At 43.3% G+C, this 18,310-nt stretch overlaps 1 protein-coding gene across 1 annotated transcript in view; it reads left to right on the top strand.

Annotated features, from left to right (window-relative positions):
- Positions 1-18,310, top strand: part of nwd2 (NACHT and WD repeat domain containing 2) — a 54,302-nt gene that overhangs the window by 30,671 nt on the left and 5,321 nt on the right. Inside the window, exons 5-7 of the mRNA XM_030779117.1 lie at positions 8,656-8,859; positions 12,656-12,806; positions 16,141-16,730. Coding sequence (XP_030634977.1) covers positions 8,656-8,859; positions 12,656-12,806; positions 16,141-16,730 — 945 coding nt within the window. The remainder of the gene's footprint in view (positions 1-8,655; positions 8,860-12,655; positions 12,807-16,140; positions 16,731-18,310) is intronic.

Raw genomic sequence — 18,310 nt, forward strand, 5'->3', positions numbered from 1 at the left:
AGCCACAGCAGGGAGAGAGGAGTGGTGATAACAGGTTCAGGGGGCTGCATTTGGACGAGCTGAACAGATGTGTTTGGTGACCAGCGCAGTTTGGCAAGTTCACTGGCTTCGCAGCCGTAGCATAAAAAGATTTTTCCTGGCGGTGTTGTGGGAGAAGTTTGTTTAGAGTTAATTAATGAGGCTCAAGCATGGAAAATTGGGTCAATATTTTTCCCTTTCAGTACCCCAGCAGGACTGGTCAGTCTGCTCTGTCCCCACACCAGCAAAAATTAAAACACAAAAACAAAAACCAAAACAACGTTGTCAGCACCTGCCCACCAGACAGTGTGGGGTGACTTACAGGAATTAAAGGATGAATATGCTAATACTGTAATGTGTGCAAAAGGGGACAAATAGCCCATGGAAGCCCATGTGTTCTGTTGATAATGCATTACATTTCATGTGACAATCCCTAAATTGTCACACAATAATTATTTCGCCCCTAACTTTCATTCCATATTTTTACTCCTAATTTCACTGTTAATTATTTTGACTCCTAATGGAAAAGAGGAATATAAGGCTTTAATGTTAGAGCAATTTTAATGTAATATTTATATTAGAATATATGGCCAATCACTCACACCAACCTCTTCAGCAAAGTGTCCTGATGACAAATGTAATGCAACCCGAAACATAAATATTTTTTCACCATTTCATGTCACAGTCAGTGAAATTTGTCATTTTACACCCAGGGCTGAAGAAGAGTCCAACACACAACATTTTCAATCTCAGAGACATTAAAGGGCTACGCATAAAGGGAAAAAAAGAGATGAAAAAAGGACGTCTCACAGTTCAACTACTGACACAACTGTGTCTCATGATGAGGCTCCTTCACTCGCCTGAATCACAGCTATTGCAGTCTGCTATGTGAAGAACTGAAGTTAATGTATGAAAAGAAAGAGGGAGAGAGAGAGAGAAAGAGAGGGGGAGAGAGTGGGGGGGGGCAAAAGGGAAAGTGGAAGTTAAGAAAGCAAGGGAGAGAGAAAAAGAGATGGAGAGGGGGAGAGAGAAAGAGAGAGAGGGGGGGGGAAGAGAGAGAGAGAGGGGGGAAGAGAGAGAGTGTGAGAGAGAAAGAGATAGAGACAGAGAGAGAGGGACACAGTTTCAACAAATCAGTTGATTGCGGAACTTGCCGGAGGGCAGTCACAGTGTGAGTGCAGGCAAACATTTATATTAGGGCAGGCTTGTTACATGGTGCTTTACCCTCTCACAGCATCCAAATAACAGAAACAGGCCCCCTGCAATGCCAGAAAAATCATAATCTTAATTACCAGACATCATAAGTCATCCTCACAATACTTACCACATGTCTAACTGTACTCATGTATATCTTATTTTAGATTTCTGCTGGTAAGACAGTCTGGTTGGTGTAGAATCGTGTTGTACTCTAGAGTGAAATCACTTTGAGACTTAAAAAGGTAGCTTAACACTTAGATACACACTTAAACATGTTTTCTTCCCCCCGTCCTCAGATTGAATGTTATTGGATCAGAAGGCGGGTGGCAGAGCAGGGTCATTAAGCCCCTCAAACGAACACACACGCACACACATATACACACACACACACATACACACACACTCTCCTGCAACCGCCTTTTCTTAGTCTTCGCCATGTAAATAAGGGAGCGGCGTATCCATGACAACGGCAGGCGCAGCTGGGAGGTTGGCGCGGCCACGGCCGGGTGTCACTAACCCAAAGATTCAGCCTGACAACAAAGCTGAAGTTTTCTCCCCCCATTCTCCTCTTTCTTTATCTTCTTTTTTCCCTCTCTCTCTCTCTGTCTGTCTGGTGCAGTGTAGAGTTGCATGTTATGCAAAGCTGTGTGTCTTCAGATGCTAGAGGGGAAGTTTGATCAGGTGTTTCTTCAGTTTTTGTTCAAATAGACTCTTTGTGTAAAGAGCTTGCAGGTTAAACTGATACACTGTCATGTGGTAATGAATAGCGTGACCCAGTTCCATTACAGTGATGTAAGTTTCTGAGGGGAAATTCTCAATTCTAGAACATTCTAGGTGTCTGTAGTGGTCTTTAGTCAATTAAGCTGCATCACTGTCATTATTACAGTTAATAATGATATAAAAGCCAGCTTCATCAATAGATCAATTTAAACATTTTTAAATGATCACAAATGCACAGTGTAAACTAATTACACAAACTTTGCGAATCTATAACATTAGATAGGGATTTATAAAAACCAGCTCTTAAAACGTTGGTATACAAACTAAACTAAGCTACAGTACGATTAAACAGGGGAGAAATAGGAGCATTTACCAGCACTAAAAATCCAAACAGCGTAATAAAAAAATTCTTTTTCCTTTTTGTCTGGGACATTTTTGCCAGCATATTCCCCCATGTTCAGACGTTTCACTCAGTTCAGATAAGGAGAAGAGAAATGTTCCATCTCAACAACTCCACTACAATCAGAGACCCTCACAGTACCTGAATGAGCAACATAGAAAAGAACAGAAAAGAAGAACTCCCCAGAATCTCGCTCTGTTTTTTGTTTCATCTCATACCACTCCTGCACTATGGCTCCAAATACTGCCTGTCTCAAAGCTCTAAGTGACACCAGCCATTCCCTGCCATGTGACAGGATTCATTTTGTGTGTCTGTGTGTATCTTTCTCTCTTTCTCCGTCTGTGTGTGCATGCATGTATGTGTGTGTGTGTGTGTGCGTGTTGGTGTGTGTCTCTGTGAGACTGAGAGTGTGCGTGTGTGCGTGTGTTTGTGGTGTGTCTGGAGGAAAGAGGTTGCTATCAATGACTTGTATACTGACTTTTGGTCTTTCACCGAAAAAAAAAAAATCGCACTTTACTGAACTTGCATGTCATTTTCTTTGTATCTAAGATTATATAGTCTGAAATAATCTAAAATGACATCATCTGCTCCCCTGTCGAAAGGCTGTCTCATCCAGCCCTGGAGTCAGCACCTCCTCCAGTGCTTCACACTTTAGTCATGATGTTGAGACATGTATGTGAGGCAAACTTCAGCACGCCTGCCCTAATACTCAGCTTCCGTGAGTCAAACACGCAGAATCAGCATTACTGACTGCATTATACACAATGTTCTCTCTGTATAATGCTTTCACATTACGTACTGACTGCATTTTCACACACTTCATTTAGCTTTCAGACACAAGGACAGGACTGGACTGTTTGTCTGTGAATAAACAGAAACATGATGTGTGGACAAGGGCTTTTGTTGGTTAAGAACTAAAGCTGTTTCTATTCCTGTGATATTTCAACATATTCACTAGCTGAAATGAGTCACTGTAGCTGAGTTAGTCACTAGTGATCCATCTAATGGACAATGGTCCCTTTAGCCCGGACGCTAATATAGACTATTCTCAAACGTAGTCTTTTTTTTCCTTTTCTTTTTTTTTTGCGAATAGCATTGGAGGAAGACATGACATACCCTTCTCACTCCATCACTCTCCTCCCCTTAAAGAAAAGTATCAGCTCATCAGGCGCCCTGCTTTAATCTTGTTGGCAAAGCTCCGAATCGGTTAAAGCTCCTCTCTCTCTCCCCACGGCACTCCAAAGGCAAGGGCCATAAAACTGCCCACAGAGACTGGGCTGCGCTCTTCAGCCAGAGAAAAGTGCGAACAAGGTGAATGTATGTGTGTGTGTGTGTGTGTGTGTGTGTGTGTGAGAGAGAGAGAGAGAGAGAGAGAGAGAGAGAGACTGTTGACCTTTTAGCAATGTCTAGCTGTCCAGACTCCTGTTAGAAGTGGTATAGCATTTCACATTTCACACATACACACATTCATACACACATGCACTCACTCACACATATGCCACTGAAACCCATTCAGACACTCATAAATACACACACACAGACACACACACACACACACACACACACACAGAGTTAGATGTCAGGGAATAACATATCCTCCCTGACATGTGTGCTTTCATTTGATAACTTTTGCGTTTTGTTCTGACACTCCAGACGCACTGTAACAGAAGTCTGCTTCCACACACTCAGTCAGATAACATCAGTCTACCTCAAACACTGGGCAACAACTCTTTCAAAAAACTCTTCCTAAAGCACACACTCCAACAACAGCAGCAGTGAGCTCCAAAAAGAGCTTCACGGCTGTCTTTCCAGACAGAGAGAGGGAAGAGGTATACCCAAAGACTAGCTAAGGCCAAGAAAATGTGGCGAAACAGAGAATGCTAAAAGACAACAAAACAGGGACACTTTTGATGAAAAAGGCTCTTTTATCGTAGCTGATTACACGCAACGTAATGAGTGTGTGTGGATCGACGCTGTTGGTTTTGGCTCTGTGGTCTGACTGGCCAGCGTTTTTTGGAGAAGATCACAGTGGCGGGTGAGAGAGAGAGAAAAAGCCGCGTGCGATTTGCCACGCGAGCTATGCAAATGAGTCAGGCCTTGGGCCGTGGCTGCCAGCGAGATTATGCCTGCGTGGATGGAGACGTCTGTGCAAACGAGGGCGCGGGACAGTGATTGTTTTGGAAAATGCCCTCTCTAATGATGTGGCCATCAGCGTAAAGCACATGTTTACACTCTCTCCAAACAAAGTGACATCTCAGCAGGCGAGCACACGCAGATCAGTGTCCGCAGCGCTCAGAACATGAGCCGCGTTTTTGTGACACCACTTTAAGCATTTCTGCAGCTCAGGAAATGACACGTGTGGGGGGGGCGGGGGGGGGGGTTGACATGAAATATGCCTGAAAGAAAATAATTAAAAAAAAAAAAAAGGCTCTGACTTTAAAAAATGAGGTCTGTGTTGAAAATAATCAAAGACAGAGAAACTTTTAAAAGATATAAATCTCACAGCATATGTGTGTGTGTGTGTGTGTGTGTGTGTGTGTGTGTGTGTGTGTGTGTGTGTGTTTGTAAAAACATTTTCTAAGAGTGCATTCTTAACCATGAATACATATGCTAGTATGAACTGCCATGAAACAGTATTCAGCTTTTGTGCGTCGTTTTATGAGACAGGTAAATCAAGGATTATCATAATTCAGTTACTCCATTAGTCCCGTAATTCAGTTTAGGAGGGTCATTTAATGAATTACACAGACCATAAAACAGTGTGAAATGTAATCTGGAACAAAGCAAGTCAGATTATTATTTAATGAATTACACAGACCATAAAACAGTGTGAAATGTAATCTGGAACAAAGGAAGTCAGATTATGAACATAATCTGTGATGAAAGTGAATGAAAGCAGTGGATCACATCCATGGGAAAGAAAATGTAGTAATGTGTAATAAATTCAGTTTCATATTTTAGCACTTTATTTTTAACATTAAACATGTAGAGATAATGAGTCATTTGCCATTGACAAGATAATGGTTTCAATATCAAATATGTACTGCAGCTTTAACACTATAAGTGGTTACTGCTTACTACTCTTTTTTTCCTCCCCGTAGTTGATTGGACATTGTGTGGGAGCACATTTCTGTGTGTATGTTAAAATGTGAAGCCTTCTTAAATAGACTTCATTTTACAGTTTTTCTCAATTGCTCAGACACAATTCCTGTAACAATTCACCATTTTCTCAAATCTTCACACACAATTTTAAAAACGCATACCCAACAGTACAAACATCTAACTTCTGGTTCCAATTCAAACTTTGCCCTCAGGCAACACACACAAGCTGTCAAAAACACAGACTACATGACTGTTTGCTACTCATTGGAGACATAAATTCAAAACACTGCTACCAAAATATTTAGAATAGATTTTCAGATAAATAATTTGGAACTTTGAAAAATCACAGTTCTGACTATCCAGATAACCCTTTCAGGATCACCCTGGCAAGAGAAATTCAAAACAGTACTATAATAACTACCTCTTACATTAGTGGATAAGGGAATACTACTGTATATGCTGTTTGGGTCAAAAACCTGACCTTTGAAAGATCACACTGAGAAAACATGCAAGGGAAAGCCCATGCACAGTAAAATACCCAATTTCCAAAAGCTTTATTTCCAAATGTAGCAAATGTACAAGTTACTCAGCATCAGTATCAGTATCAGCATCAGCATCAGCATTCTCATTATCTTGTCTCAGGTCTGGGTCATGCCATAATATCTCATCAATGTCACACATTGTATTTGCCCTTGCCAGGCAGCATGGGAAAAAACCCTTGTGTGCCTTAGAAAGCCCTGGATAGACTCCACAGACACATCACCACAAGCGCCCACTGTTGCCTCCAGGAGGTTTTGCTGTGCATAGGGGTTGCAGTCATACACTCTCCACCACTATGCTGAGAAAAATTCCCCAATTGGATTCAGAAATGGGGAATATGCTGGCAAAAAAAGAATGGTGAACCTGGGATGGTCATTGAACCAGGCGCGAAGCAGAGCAGCCCGATAGAAACTCACATCATCCCAAATGACAACATATTGGGCTTGCTCTGGTTGCCTTAACTCCCCTTCCTGTTGAAGAATGTTATTGTGTAGCTGATCTAGAAATTGAAGGAATTGTGCTGTGTTGTATGGACCCAGTTTGACATGATGGTGGAGGACGCCACGATTGCTGATGGATGGTTGCACATAGAATGATGTGGCCTCCACTCTGTCCAGGAGCTTGTATGACGGCAACGTGATAAATGAAGTTGTGTCCCCTTTTGCACCTTTTTGTTAGGTTGAACCCTGCCTCGTCAGTGAAGATGTACTCATGTGGGTCAGCCCGGGCATCCAACTCAAAAATTCTCTACAGAAGTCAAAAAACTGTTGATTTATACCGCAATTCTGATTGGTGTGTTAACAATTATGAGGCTTAGTGTGCTCTTTGAGTTTAGGTTGTGATCACCTGAGTTAATTTTATTGAGAGCATGTGTTCGCTGAATGAACATACGAATGAGCCACGAATGATTTATTTGGCCACTTTTGTGTAAAGTTTTGTGGAAAGAGTTTTGAATATTGAAATGTGTGGATAGTGTTTATGGTTATGGGAAATGTGTGTGTGTTTTTGGGAAGGGTATGGGTTTTTGTGCTAAAGGAACCAGTTTTTGTGTTTAAGCAATCAAGAAACACTGTAACTAACCAACAGAACACCCCACACCAGTGTAGAAAGGTCTTTGAACCATATTCAATTCAATTCAGTTCAATTCAGTTCAATAATGGAAATGATTTGAGCTGAATAATAGGACGCATGTTAAAGAACACAGGAAAGGTTACTCCTTTTTCAATACTCCCTCAGTAACGTGCTGTTAATGTATTTGGGAACAAGTTAAGTATGATCTTTTTGGATGGCGTTTTAGAGCTGACAGAGATAAACACTGTTAGGAGTATTTCCGCTTCTTTTTGGTCAAACTTTTCACAAACACACTCTATATGTTACAATAATGATGGCGTGGTACCCAGACAGTGTGTTCCTCACAGCTGTACAGACCAGTGTGTGGTCCTGACTGACTCCAAAATCATAGAGGACAGACTCTGCCTGGTTTTCATCAGGATAGCATCCTACATCAGAACCTCCTCCTGTCCACATTAAACAATGAACAATACAACAAGTCAGTGGATTTTCAGCTCTCTGAGGTCACAGGAAATTGATAAACATATAAAGAAAGATGAGTGCAGAAGTGAAAGCTGGTGGCTAATGCTGCTGTTTTAGAGTCGTAAGGTGCATGTCTTTTGGTGTTCTGTCATACAGTATACAGGTTAATGTCCCAGATCCACAGTGCACAGGCAGAGAACAAATCATTCAATGTCAAACTGCATTCCTGCACAGCGAGCATGGCAAAGACACGCTGACACTTTACTCACTGACATTAGGAAATATTGTATGTTAACATATCACACACTGACATTAGGAAATATATGTTAACATATTACACACTGACATTAGGAAATATTGTATGTTAACATATTACACACTGACATTAGGGAATGTTATATGTTAACATATTACATACTGACATTAGGAAATATTATATTTTTTGGTATTTAGGGTGTGCTCATGTGATTTTTTTTTTTTAATGCCTTCAACAATTTTCTGTCTTTGATAAGTTTGTGCACAAACCCTGTTGTTCTGAGGTGTCCAGCAGAGGGGCTAGTTATGATAGCCATGGTAACGGTATGTTTGTGTGGAGCATAGTGCAATCAGTCCTCACCCACTTTTAAAGGTCTGGGTGAATATGAGAGTAAAACCAAAATCTGGTCACTGCTACATGAAATCAGTAAAGTTCTGATTAATTCAGGAAGCTAGAGATAGTGAACTATGAAAGCTGTGCATGATTAATGAATCTGGAGATAGATCTTTCTTCCTGTCTCCCTCATTCTCATTCTCATTTTCATTCTCATTCTCTCTCTCTCTCTCTCTCTCTCTCTCTCTCTCTCTGTCTCACTCACTCTTCCCCTCTCTCTCACTCACTCTTTCCCCCCTCTCTCTAACATTCACTCTTTCCCTCTCTCTCTCTCTCTCTCTCTCTCTCTCTCTCTCTCTCTCGCTCTCTCTCTCTCTTACACAGACTCACCCCCCCCACTCTCTCTCTCACTCTTTCCCTCCCTCCCACACTCTCTCTCTCTCTTTTTAACATTTGCCCTATTAAGCATTTATTTGATAATTACAAGGGTTAATGGATAAATTTAGTTTAATTAATTAATCCCCCCTCCTCCCTCTCCTCTCTCTCTCTCTCTCAGGGTCTGATTGGGGAGAAGTATGGTGGGATCAGGGTGCCAGGCGAGGTGGAGTCAGCGGAGTTTGAGATGATCCTGGATGCTGCTGTGGAGGCAGGTTTAGACACACATATCCTGGAGGAGTGGTATTGTCGTGACGAGAATGCTGTCCCACCTGCGTACTACCTCAAACCCAAAGCTGAGATTCTCAAGAACTACCAGAACTCGGTAAGGGCTGGAATGGAGCTGAGCGAGCCACTCTCTAAACTCTCTGAAGTTTCATCTCAGAGCCCCATCAATGACTTCAGTTCATCAGGAGAAAGTGATTTAAAATCGGATCAGATGGTGAACAGGAAAATGATATCCACCACTCAAATGCATCCAGTCTTCTTATGAAAAGATAAGTGCAAATGAAAGAATAAAGGAAAATGAAAGGGTGACAAAAGACTCGTCAGGATGTTGAAACCAGGCCGTTTGGTTTCTGATTTGAAGGTATGGTGTGACATCGATACGAGCTAAACCAGTCATATAATCAATCAGAGGTGAATCATTAATGCAGTGTCCAATCAGTAATTAGGTTATTAACCTAACCCTAATTTAAAGCAGTGAGATTTAGAGCAGTGGTATAGCATTTCACATTTCACACATACACACATTCATACACACATGCACTCACTCACACATATGCCACTGAAACCCATTCAGACATTCATAAATACACCCACACAGACACACACACACACACACACACATACACACATACACACACACACAGAGTTAGATGTCAGGGAATAACATATCCTCCCCATTAATGCAGTGTCCAATCAGTAATTAGGTTATTAACCTAACCCTAATTTAAAGCAGTGAGATTTAAGGTCTGTTCACTGTACTTGCAGAGGAATTTGAATTGTGCAGCATATGGTTTAAACCTGAGATTATCACTGATAACATCATATCTTAGCACTGGGCATAAATTGGTAAATAACAAATGCCCTGCCCAGTTACAGAGTATGCTTGGTTTGTCTTCATGTCATAGTTATAAGTATGTAAGAAAATAGTAAAAGATGTAAGCGTATGTTCAAATAGGCTACATCACTATCCAAATACTGATGAATGGTGTGCATTCAATATTAATAAGGAGAGAGATGCACTCCCTCCCTCCCTCTCTCTCTCTTTCTCTCTCTCTCTCTCTCTCTGTGGGTCTTTAACTGTTTCATCGAGGGACACGATGAAATAGCTATTTCCCAAAGCCTCCATTACAGATCCAGAATAAGTTTGTGTCAGGGAAACTTTTCCCAACATCCCTTTAAAAGCCAAAGATCAACAGCTTGGTCAGCCACTGTACTCTTAAACTTCTTTCTCACGTAAAGCCCCAGGAGATGACTGACTGAAAAGATTGAGCTGTTTTTTAGGGGCAGGGTTCATGAGAGTTATAAATCCAGTTTGTCCTTTATTAAACCTTACCGAGAATTGTGTACCTCTCTCTTACTGTGTAACTCTAACTTAAACACACACACACATATTATGTGCGTGTGGGTATAATTCAGATCTGAATACACACTAGCTGCTGCTCTGTGCAGCTGTGAGTGTCATAAGTGCAGTAAAAGGGGTGTGTGTTGTGTGCGGCTGTGAGTGTCATACGCGCAGTAAAAGGGGTGTGTGTTGCGTGCGGCTGTGAGTGTCATACGCGCAGTAAAAGGGGTGTGTGTTGTGTGTGGCTGTGAGTGTCATACGCGCAGTAAAAGGGGTGTGTGTTGTGTGCGGCTGTGAGTGTCATACGCGCAGTAAAAGGGGTGTGTGTTGTGTGTGGCTGTGACTGTCATACGCGCAGTAAAAGGGGTGTGTGTTGTGTGCGGCTGTGAGTGTCATACGCGCAGTAAAAGGGGTGTGTGTTGTGTGCGGCTGTGACTGTCATACGCGCAGTAAAAGGGGTGTGTGTTGTGTGCGGCTGTGAGTGTCATACGCGCAGTAAAAGGGGTGTGTGTTGTGTGCGGCTGTGACTGTCATACGCGCAGTAAAAGGGGTGTGTGTTGTGTGTGGCTGTGAGTGTCATACGCGCAGTAAAAGGGGTGTGTGTTGTGTGTGGCTGTGAGTGTCATACGCGCAGTAAAAGGGGTGTGTGTTGTGTGTGGCTGTGAGTGTCATACGCGCAGTAAAAGGGGTGTGTGTTGTGTGTGGCTATGACTGTCATACGCGCAGTAAAAGGGGTGTGTGTTGTGCGCGGCTGTGAGTGTCATACGCGCAGTAAAAGGGGTGTGTGTTGTGTGTGGCTATGACTGTCATACGCGCAGTAAAAGGGGTGTGTGTTGTGTGCGGCTGTGAGTGTCATACGCGCAGTAAAAGGGGTGTGTGTTGTGTGTGGCTGTGAGTGTCATACGCGCAGTAAAAGGGGTGTGTGTTGTGTGTGGCTGTGAGTGTCATACGTGCAGTAAAAGGGGTGTGTGTTGTGTGTGGCTGTGAGTGTCATACGCGCAGTAAAAGGGGTGTGTGTTGTGTGTGGCTATGACTGTCATACACGCAGTAAAAGGGGTGTGTGTTGTGTGCGGCTGTGAGTGTCATACGCGCAGTAAAAGGGGTGTGTGTTGTGTGTGGCTATGACTGTCATACGCGCAGTAAAAGGGGTGTGTGTTGTGTGCGGCTGTGAGTGTCATACGCGCAGTAAAAGGGGTGTGTGTTGTGTGTGGCTGTGAGTGTCATACGCGCAGTAAAAGGGGTGTGTGTTGTGTGCGGCTGTGAGTGTCATACGCGCAGTAAAAGGGGTGTGTGTTGTGTGCGGCTGTGAGTGTCATACGTGCAGTAAAAGGGGTGTGTGTTGTGTGCGGCTGTGACTGTCATACGCGCAGTAAAAGGGGTGTGTATTGTGTGTGGCTGTGAGTGTCATACGCGCAGTAAAAGGGGTGTGTGTTGTGTGTGGCTATGACTGTCATACGCGCAGTAAAAGGGGTGTGTGTTGTGTGCGGCTGTGAGTGTCATACGCGCAGTAAAAGGGGTGTGTGTTGTGTGTGGCTGTGAGTGTCATACGCGCAGTAAAAGGGGTGTGTGTTGTGTGCGGCTGTGACGGTCATACGCGCAGTAAAAGGGGTGTGTGTTGTGTGTGGCTGTGACTGTCATACGCGCAGTAAAAGGGGTGTGTGTTGTGTGAGGCTGTGACTGTCATACGCGCAGTAAAAGGGGTGTGTGTTGTGTGTGGCTGTGAGTGTCATACACACAGTAAAAGGGGTGTGTGTTGTGTGTGGCTGTGAGTGTCATAAGTGCAGTAAAAGGGGTGTGTGTTGCGTGCGGCTGTGAGTGTCATACACGCAGTAAAAGGGGTGTGTGTTGTGTGTGGCTGTGAGTGTCATACGCGCAGTAAAAGGGGTGTGTGTTGTGTGCGGCTGTGACTGTCATACGCGCAGTAAAAGGGGTGTGTGTTGTGTGTGGCTGTGAGTGTCATACGCGCAGTAAAAGGGGTGTGTGTTGTGTGCGGCTGTGACTGTCATACGCGCAGTAAAAGGGGTGTGTGTTGTGTGTGGCTGTGAGTGTCATACACGCAGTAAAAGGGGTGTGTGTTGTGTGCGGCTGTGACTGTCATACGCGCAGTAAAAGGGGTGTGTGTTGTGTGTGGCTGTGACGGTCATACGCGCAGTAAAAGGGGTGTGTGTTGTGTGTGGCTGTGAGTGTCATACGCGCAGTAAAAGGGGTGTGTGTTGTGTGACTTATGACAGTGAAATTCACACTGCCTTCCCACTCTCTCTCTCTTCTCTCTATTTTCTTTTCTCCTTCTTCATCTCTCCACATCTTTTTTCACGTTGGCAGATACAGTTGTAAATGTCTTCCTTTTATCTGTTATTGATCCAGTATTTTCTTTAATGGAATAACGACATGATAAAAACTAATTAAAAGGAAAAAAACTAATTATGTCATGTGAAACGAGGCAACCAAGGAAACGCTACTGCTAGCCACGAACTGCACCACACATTTGAATGAGATTGAAAAGTGTGTGACACTGTGAGAGAGATTTTCATGTGTGGTTCTGTCCGTGCAGATGGAGTCGAGCAGCGTGGCCAAGTCCAAAAATGATAAAGCGTGGAGGGCCGTGTCAGAGGAGATCAAGAAGATCTTTCGCACATCGGTGCTGCAGCTGCAGGAGAAAGGCACCATGAAGAGTGCCCAGGCCAAGAAATTCCTCTGTTCTGGTCAGTTATGCTCCTCTCCTATTCACTCCACTCCATTTCACTCCACACTCAGTTCAGTTCAATTCAATTCAATTCAACTCAGTTCAGCTCAGTTCAGTTCAGCTCAGTTCAGTTCAGTTCAGTTCAGGTCAGTTAAGTTCAGTTCAGTTCAGTTCAGTTCAGTTCAGTTCAGTTCAGTTCAGTTCAGGTCCGTTCAATTCAGTTCAGTCCAGTTCAGTTCAGCTTAGTTTAGCTTATATAGATCCATCCAAGTTGTATTATATTTTGTTCAGCCCTATCCATTTGAATTCAAAATTACAAACACTTACATCCAGCTTTGTTTGATGTCTCAACAATTCAAGTCAGATTTTTTTTTTGTATCAAGAACAGCAAAACACTGTTCTTACAGAGCTGTCAGGAGTCGGCTATTGAAAATAAATGAATGAACACCATACATTTCTCACATCTTGTCAAGAATGTGTGTGTTTTTGTGGCTAGACTTAAAATACTGACCTCAATAACAGCTTTCTCTCAGAAATGTGCAGACAGTTTTACCACATCTGAGGACTTTAAACCACTTAGACTTTATAAAGTTCTCCAGAGAGACTATTTTACAATAAAAGACAAAAAAAAAAAAAAACGGTTTAAGAAACAACTTCAAAGAGAGCTCTGTGTTAAAAGATATGGTTGTTTCCATCCTAATCTCTCTGAGTAGTTCTTTGCCCTGAAGTAAGCCAGTCTGTATTACACAGCTTCAGAGGGCAGCTCGTTAGTCCTAATGTAATCTAGGCAGGTTAATCCAATGAGCCCTGATTTCATTAACCGTCACTACCACACCCGACCCTTGAGACCGCACCGGAAAATCTCTGTTCCCCTCTGTCTTTTTTAAAGTTGCCATGGCAGTGTGTGTGTGTGTGTGTGTGTGTGTGTGTATGTGTGTGTGAGAGAGGTTGGGGGGAGACTCCATGCCAGTCAACCTACTGAGACTTGTGGTTATTCTGTGATTCTGACTCAAATAGTACCCCCAGGGTACCTCCAGTTTGTTTAGAAACGACTGTGTTGTGGAACCAGCTCTTTCTGAAGAGATTCGTAGTGGGACTGAAGTGGACTCCGTCCACTCATATCACAGGCTCATAAAGCAAGTGTCTGGCGGCTGTTTTTTTTTTTTTAAAGTGGTTAAAGGCCAAGCCATGGAGCTCAGGGCTGCTTCCTACTTCTGCCAACTGAAGATCAAATCTCAGCTGTGTCACACTGTGGAGCGGTGATGGGTTTCCACGGTAACACAGTTGGCAGCACTCCATGGACCAGTGACGCGGGGGGGGGTGGCCGTCCATCTCACCCCTCATCTGGGGACTCCGATGGTCCAGCAGCTGTGCTGTTATCCCAATGCACATGAACTTCTCCTCCTGTATGTGTGATGTGATCTCGATGTAACTCGAAGCATGAAAAGATGCATTATGTGGTGGTGGAAGCGTGTATTAGCCCTACTCCTCTGCGTTAGGGAAAGACTTTGGATGTTATACATGATTGGCTAGTCGAAATTTGGGAGAAAATGCAGGGTAACTTTCCACAGTAGTCCGAACAGAAACAAGACATCCACGGGTGTCTTGGCAACCAGGGTGGTAGTGACTCATGTGCATCATTGGAGAGCAGACATCTGCTTGGATGATCAGTCCACACACTCTGCCAGCTGCACTGCTGCTCTGGAAACACACTGAGTTAACAGGGCCACAGAAGTTAACACCACTCTGTGTGACTAATATTTACCTATTTCATAAAAGCATTCAGGAAAGTGATTTAGCTAATTATGCTAAGCAGTCTAGCACTTGATTGTCTTTTGCTGTTGTTGTTGTTGTTGTTTTGTTAATTTTTCAGAAGTTTATTAATACACAAGAGTGAGGGAAAATCCACATGGGACGTAACTGAGGAAAGAGATTTCAGAGGCAGCTTCTCTACAAATTTCCCTCATCTCCTCAGTGACACACTTGTGTGTGTACATGTGTTTGTGCTTTTGTGTGTGTGTGTATGTGTGTGTGTGTGTGTGTAAGATAGAGAAAGAGAGAGAGAGAAGGAGAGAGAGAGAGAGAGAGAGAGAGAGAGAGAGAGAGAGAAAGAGAGAGCGAGAGTATGTGTGTGTGTATGTGAATGTGAGGGAGAGAAAGAGAGTGTGTGTGTGTGTGTGTGTGTGTGTATGTGTATGTGTGTGTGTGTGATGCTAAGCTGGCGAGGTTGGCAGGCTATCAGTGAAATGCTCACTGCGGAGGTCTTCGATAAGACGTTGAAATGCTGGATTAAGAGATTCTATCAAATGTGTTCCTCCTTAAAGGGAAGCTTACCGAGACATATCTAATCATGACCAAAAGACTGGCAGCGTGTGTGTCTCTGTGTGTGTGCCGAGGGGGAAATCTCTGTGATTTCTGTGGCATGTGTATGTGTGTGTGAGTGAGTGTGTGTGTGTGTGTGTGTGTGTGCACGCGCATGTGCCCATGTGTGCGTATGTGTGTGTGTGTGTGTGTGTGTGTGTGTGTGTGTATAGAAAATGAGGGAGTCTTTTATTTCATATTGTCATTTTGCTTGTGTGTTGTGTTTCAATGAGAGGGTTCAGACATCAAATCCTGTCCTCCAGAAATGTAATATGAATGGTGCAGATAAAACCAGGCTTTTATAACCAGGTTTAAACAGTAAAACTGGGGCTGGTGTTAGCACTGAGACTTGGTGGTTGACTCCAAATCGGTACTTGGATTTTGAATTTGATTAATTTTGACACCACTGTAAAAAAACGTGCAGTCTTAAACCAAAATTTGGACTAGAATCACAGGAAACAGAATTCAGCTCAATCCCATAAAATCCCCAAAACAAAAGAGGCATAATCAACCATTACTAAATATATAAATTACAGTAAAAAACATGTCAGCATGCCATCAAAGAAAACACAAACACACACACACACACGCACACACACACACACTCACACACACATACACATATACATTCGTCACTCTCTGTTTTTTAGCTTCGATATCTCTATTTTATGCAGTGTTTTAAAATTTTACTGTCGACATATTATCCTTCAATTCCAATTATAATTAATTGTGTCAAGTATTCTTTTTGGAGTTCAGAGGTAAATGTTTTTAGATCTGAAAGGCACTTTTTCAGTTTCCATGGAATTGTTTAAAATAGCCAGACAATATTCATGCAAGAGGAGCAATTTTTTCAGGTTTGGGAAAACAGACCTGAAGAAACAAACTGTGTTTAATTTCATACAACAATGTGCAATTTTGCTTCTACAAACAAACCAGTGACACGGTTTGCTCTCTCTCTCTCTCTCTCTCTCTCTCTCTCTTTCTCTGCTCAGCCTTGGAGGACGAGCTGGACTTTGCCCTGGGCAAACAGACGCCAGCTTTCCTGAAGAAATGCGTGTGCTATATCCGCAAGATCTCCAACTTCGACCGTCACGCCAAGCTTCCTGAAATGGCACGGTACATGGACATTGTCGTCAACGGCGACCGTGTCATGCGGAACCAGGAGGCCTACGAACGTCTGCTGAAGGTACGCGACGAGTTCATCCCCATGATCGTGGCCGCCTCCAATCTCCGTGTCTACTCCTCCGTCACGCATTGCGACATGAAACTGGGCTACTCCCAGGAGGTGGAGAGTCACTACGTGGAGGGCCTGTGTAAGCAGTTCTATGAGGACATGGTGGATATCATCCAAGCCACTGTGCAGCAGAACTTCGACACGGAGACCGACCCGCTCTATGACGAGATCCTCCAGCACCTGTCCCTGTGTAAAACCTACTCATCTTTCTATGAGTATAAGAGCGAGGCTCTGGATCTGGTGCAGGAGTACCTGTATCCATCCAAAGGGAGCAGGATGACCCCGCTGGTGGTGTACGGAGGACCCTGCACTGGGAAAACGCTGCTACTAGCTGAGGTGGCCAAACAGGTGAGTGAGAGAGAGAGAGAGAGAGCACAGTGCCCCATATGTGGATCATATGTGTGTAGAAATGTGTGTGTGTGTGTGTGTGTGTGTGTGTGTGCGTGTGTGTGTGCGCGCGCGTGTGTGCGTGTGCGTGCGCGTGTGCTTGTGTGTGTGTGTGTATGTGTGTGTGTGTATGCGTGTGTGTGAGAGAACATGCCTTTGCATGCATGCTTTCCAGTCTATCTGGGGCCATCTGGATGCCTGGACATATTAAGTTCAGACCGTGGGATGCTCAAGCAGTCGCCTCCAGCTCTCCGCTGCTCCTCCAACCTCAATAATTGATGCCACAAAATAGCTTCTTGTAAGATTAAGCAGTGCACTATACGGAATACGGGCAGCAGGCCATGCCTGACTGCCTTCTCTCATATATTTGGGAAACGGGCCAGATCCTTACAGTTCCCCTATCAGAGTGTCCACTTGATTGTGTATGGGCTCTCACTCCCCCTATCCCATCTCTCTAACTCCGTCTGGAGCATTGCAGAGATATATGGGTAATGAATGCTGACTTCAGATTGCTGGAAAAATATCTGAGGACAGAGTTTATAGAGAAATGTAGATGTGCACACACGCACGCACGCATGCACACATACACACACACGCACGCACTAACACGCACAATTTCCTGTCTTTTACATAGGCACACTTGCAGACATTCATATAAATTCAGATAAATCTACACACAGAACATCTACCTCACGTGACACAGAGAGCATAACTTTGACTCAGGGAACAGGGACTTATTCAATAGCAGACCTGTATATGAACAAATATGAATTATAACTGCACACCTGTATATGAACAAATATGAATTATAACTGCACACCTGTATATGAACAAATATGAATTATACCTGCATACCTGTATATGAACAAATACGAATTATAACTGCACACATGTATATGAACAAATATGAATTATAACTGCACACCTGTATATGAACAAATATGAAATATAACTGCACATCTGTATATGAACAATATGAATTATAACTGCACACCTGTATATGAACAAATACGAATTATAACTGCACACCTGTATATGAACAAATATGAATTATAACTGCACACCTGTATATGAACAAATATGAAATATAACTGCACACCTGTATATGAACAAATATGAATTATAACTGCACACCTGTATATGAACAAATATGAATTGCAGACACCGAGATTTACTCAGAGTTGTCCATTCTCACCCATCTGTGCACACACAGTAAATACTGTCTGATTCCTTGTCACCCAAAGTCTTCCCAGTGTCACAGCGTGAGCCGCTGGGTCCCTTTCCTGTGAGATCCCAATTCCCAAAAACAAAGCCTCTCTTTGTCAGTTCCCCTGTGAGTGGTTTCTTTGGTCTTCATGAAGATGTGTGTGTTCTGTGTTACAGGTGAAAGCAGGCTGTGTTTGGGTGTCAGTGTGTGTCAGGGTGGGAGAGGGGAAAAGGAGAGGAAAACAAGATGGATATTGTTGTCATTTCCCATAGTCTGTGGCAGTCCAGTAGAATCACCCCGGCTCTGTATACACTCACTATGCACAGTGCAAAAG

This window comes from Chanos chanos, chromosome 7, assembly GCF_902362185.1.
Source record: "Chanos chanos chromosome 7, fChaCha1.1, whole genome shotgun sequence".
Lineage (NCBI taxonomy): Eukaryota > Metazoa > Chordata > Actinopteri > Gonorynchiformes > Chanidae > Chanos > Chanos chanos.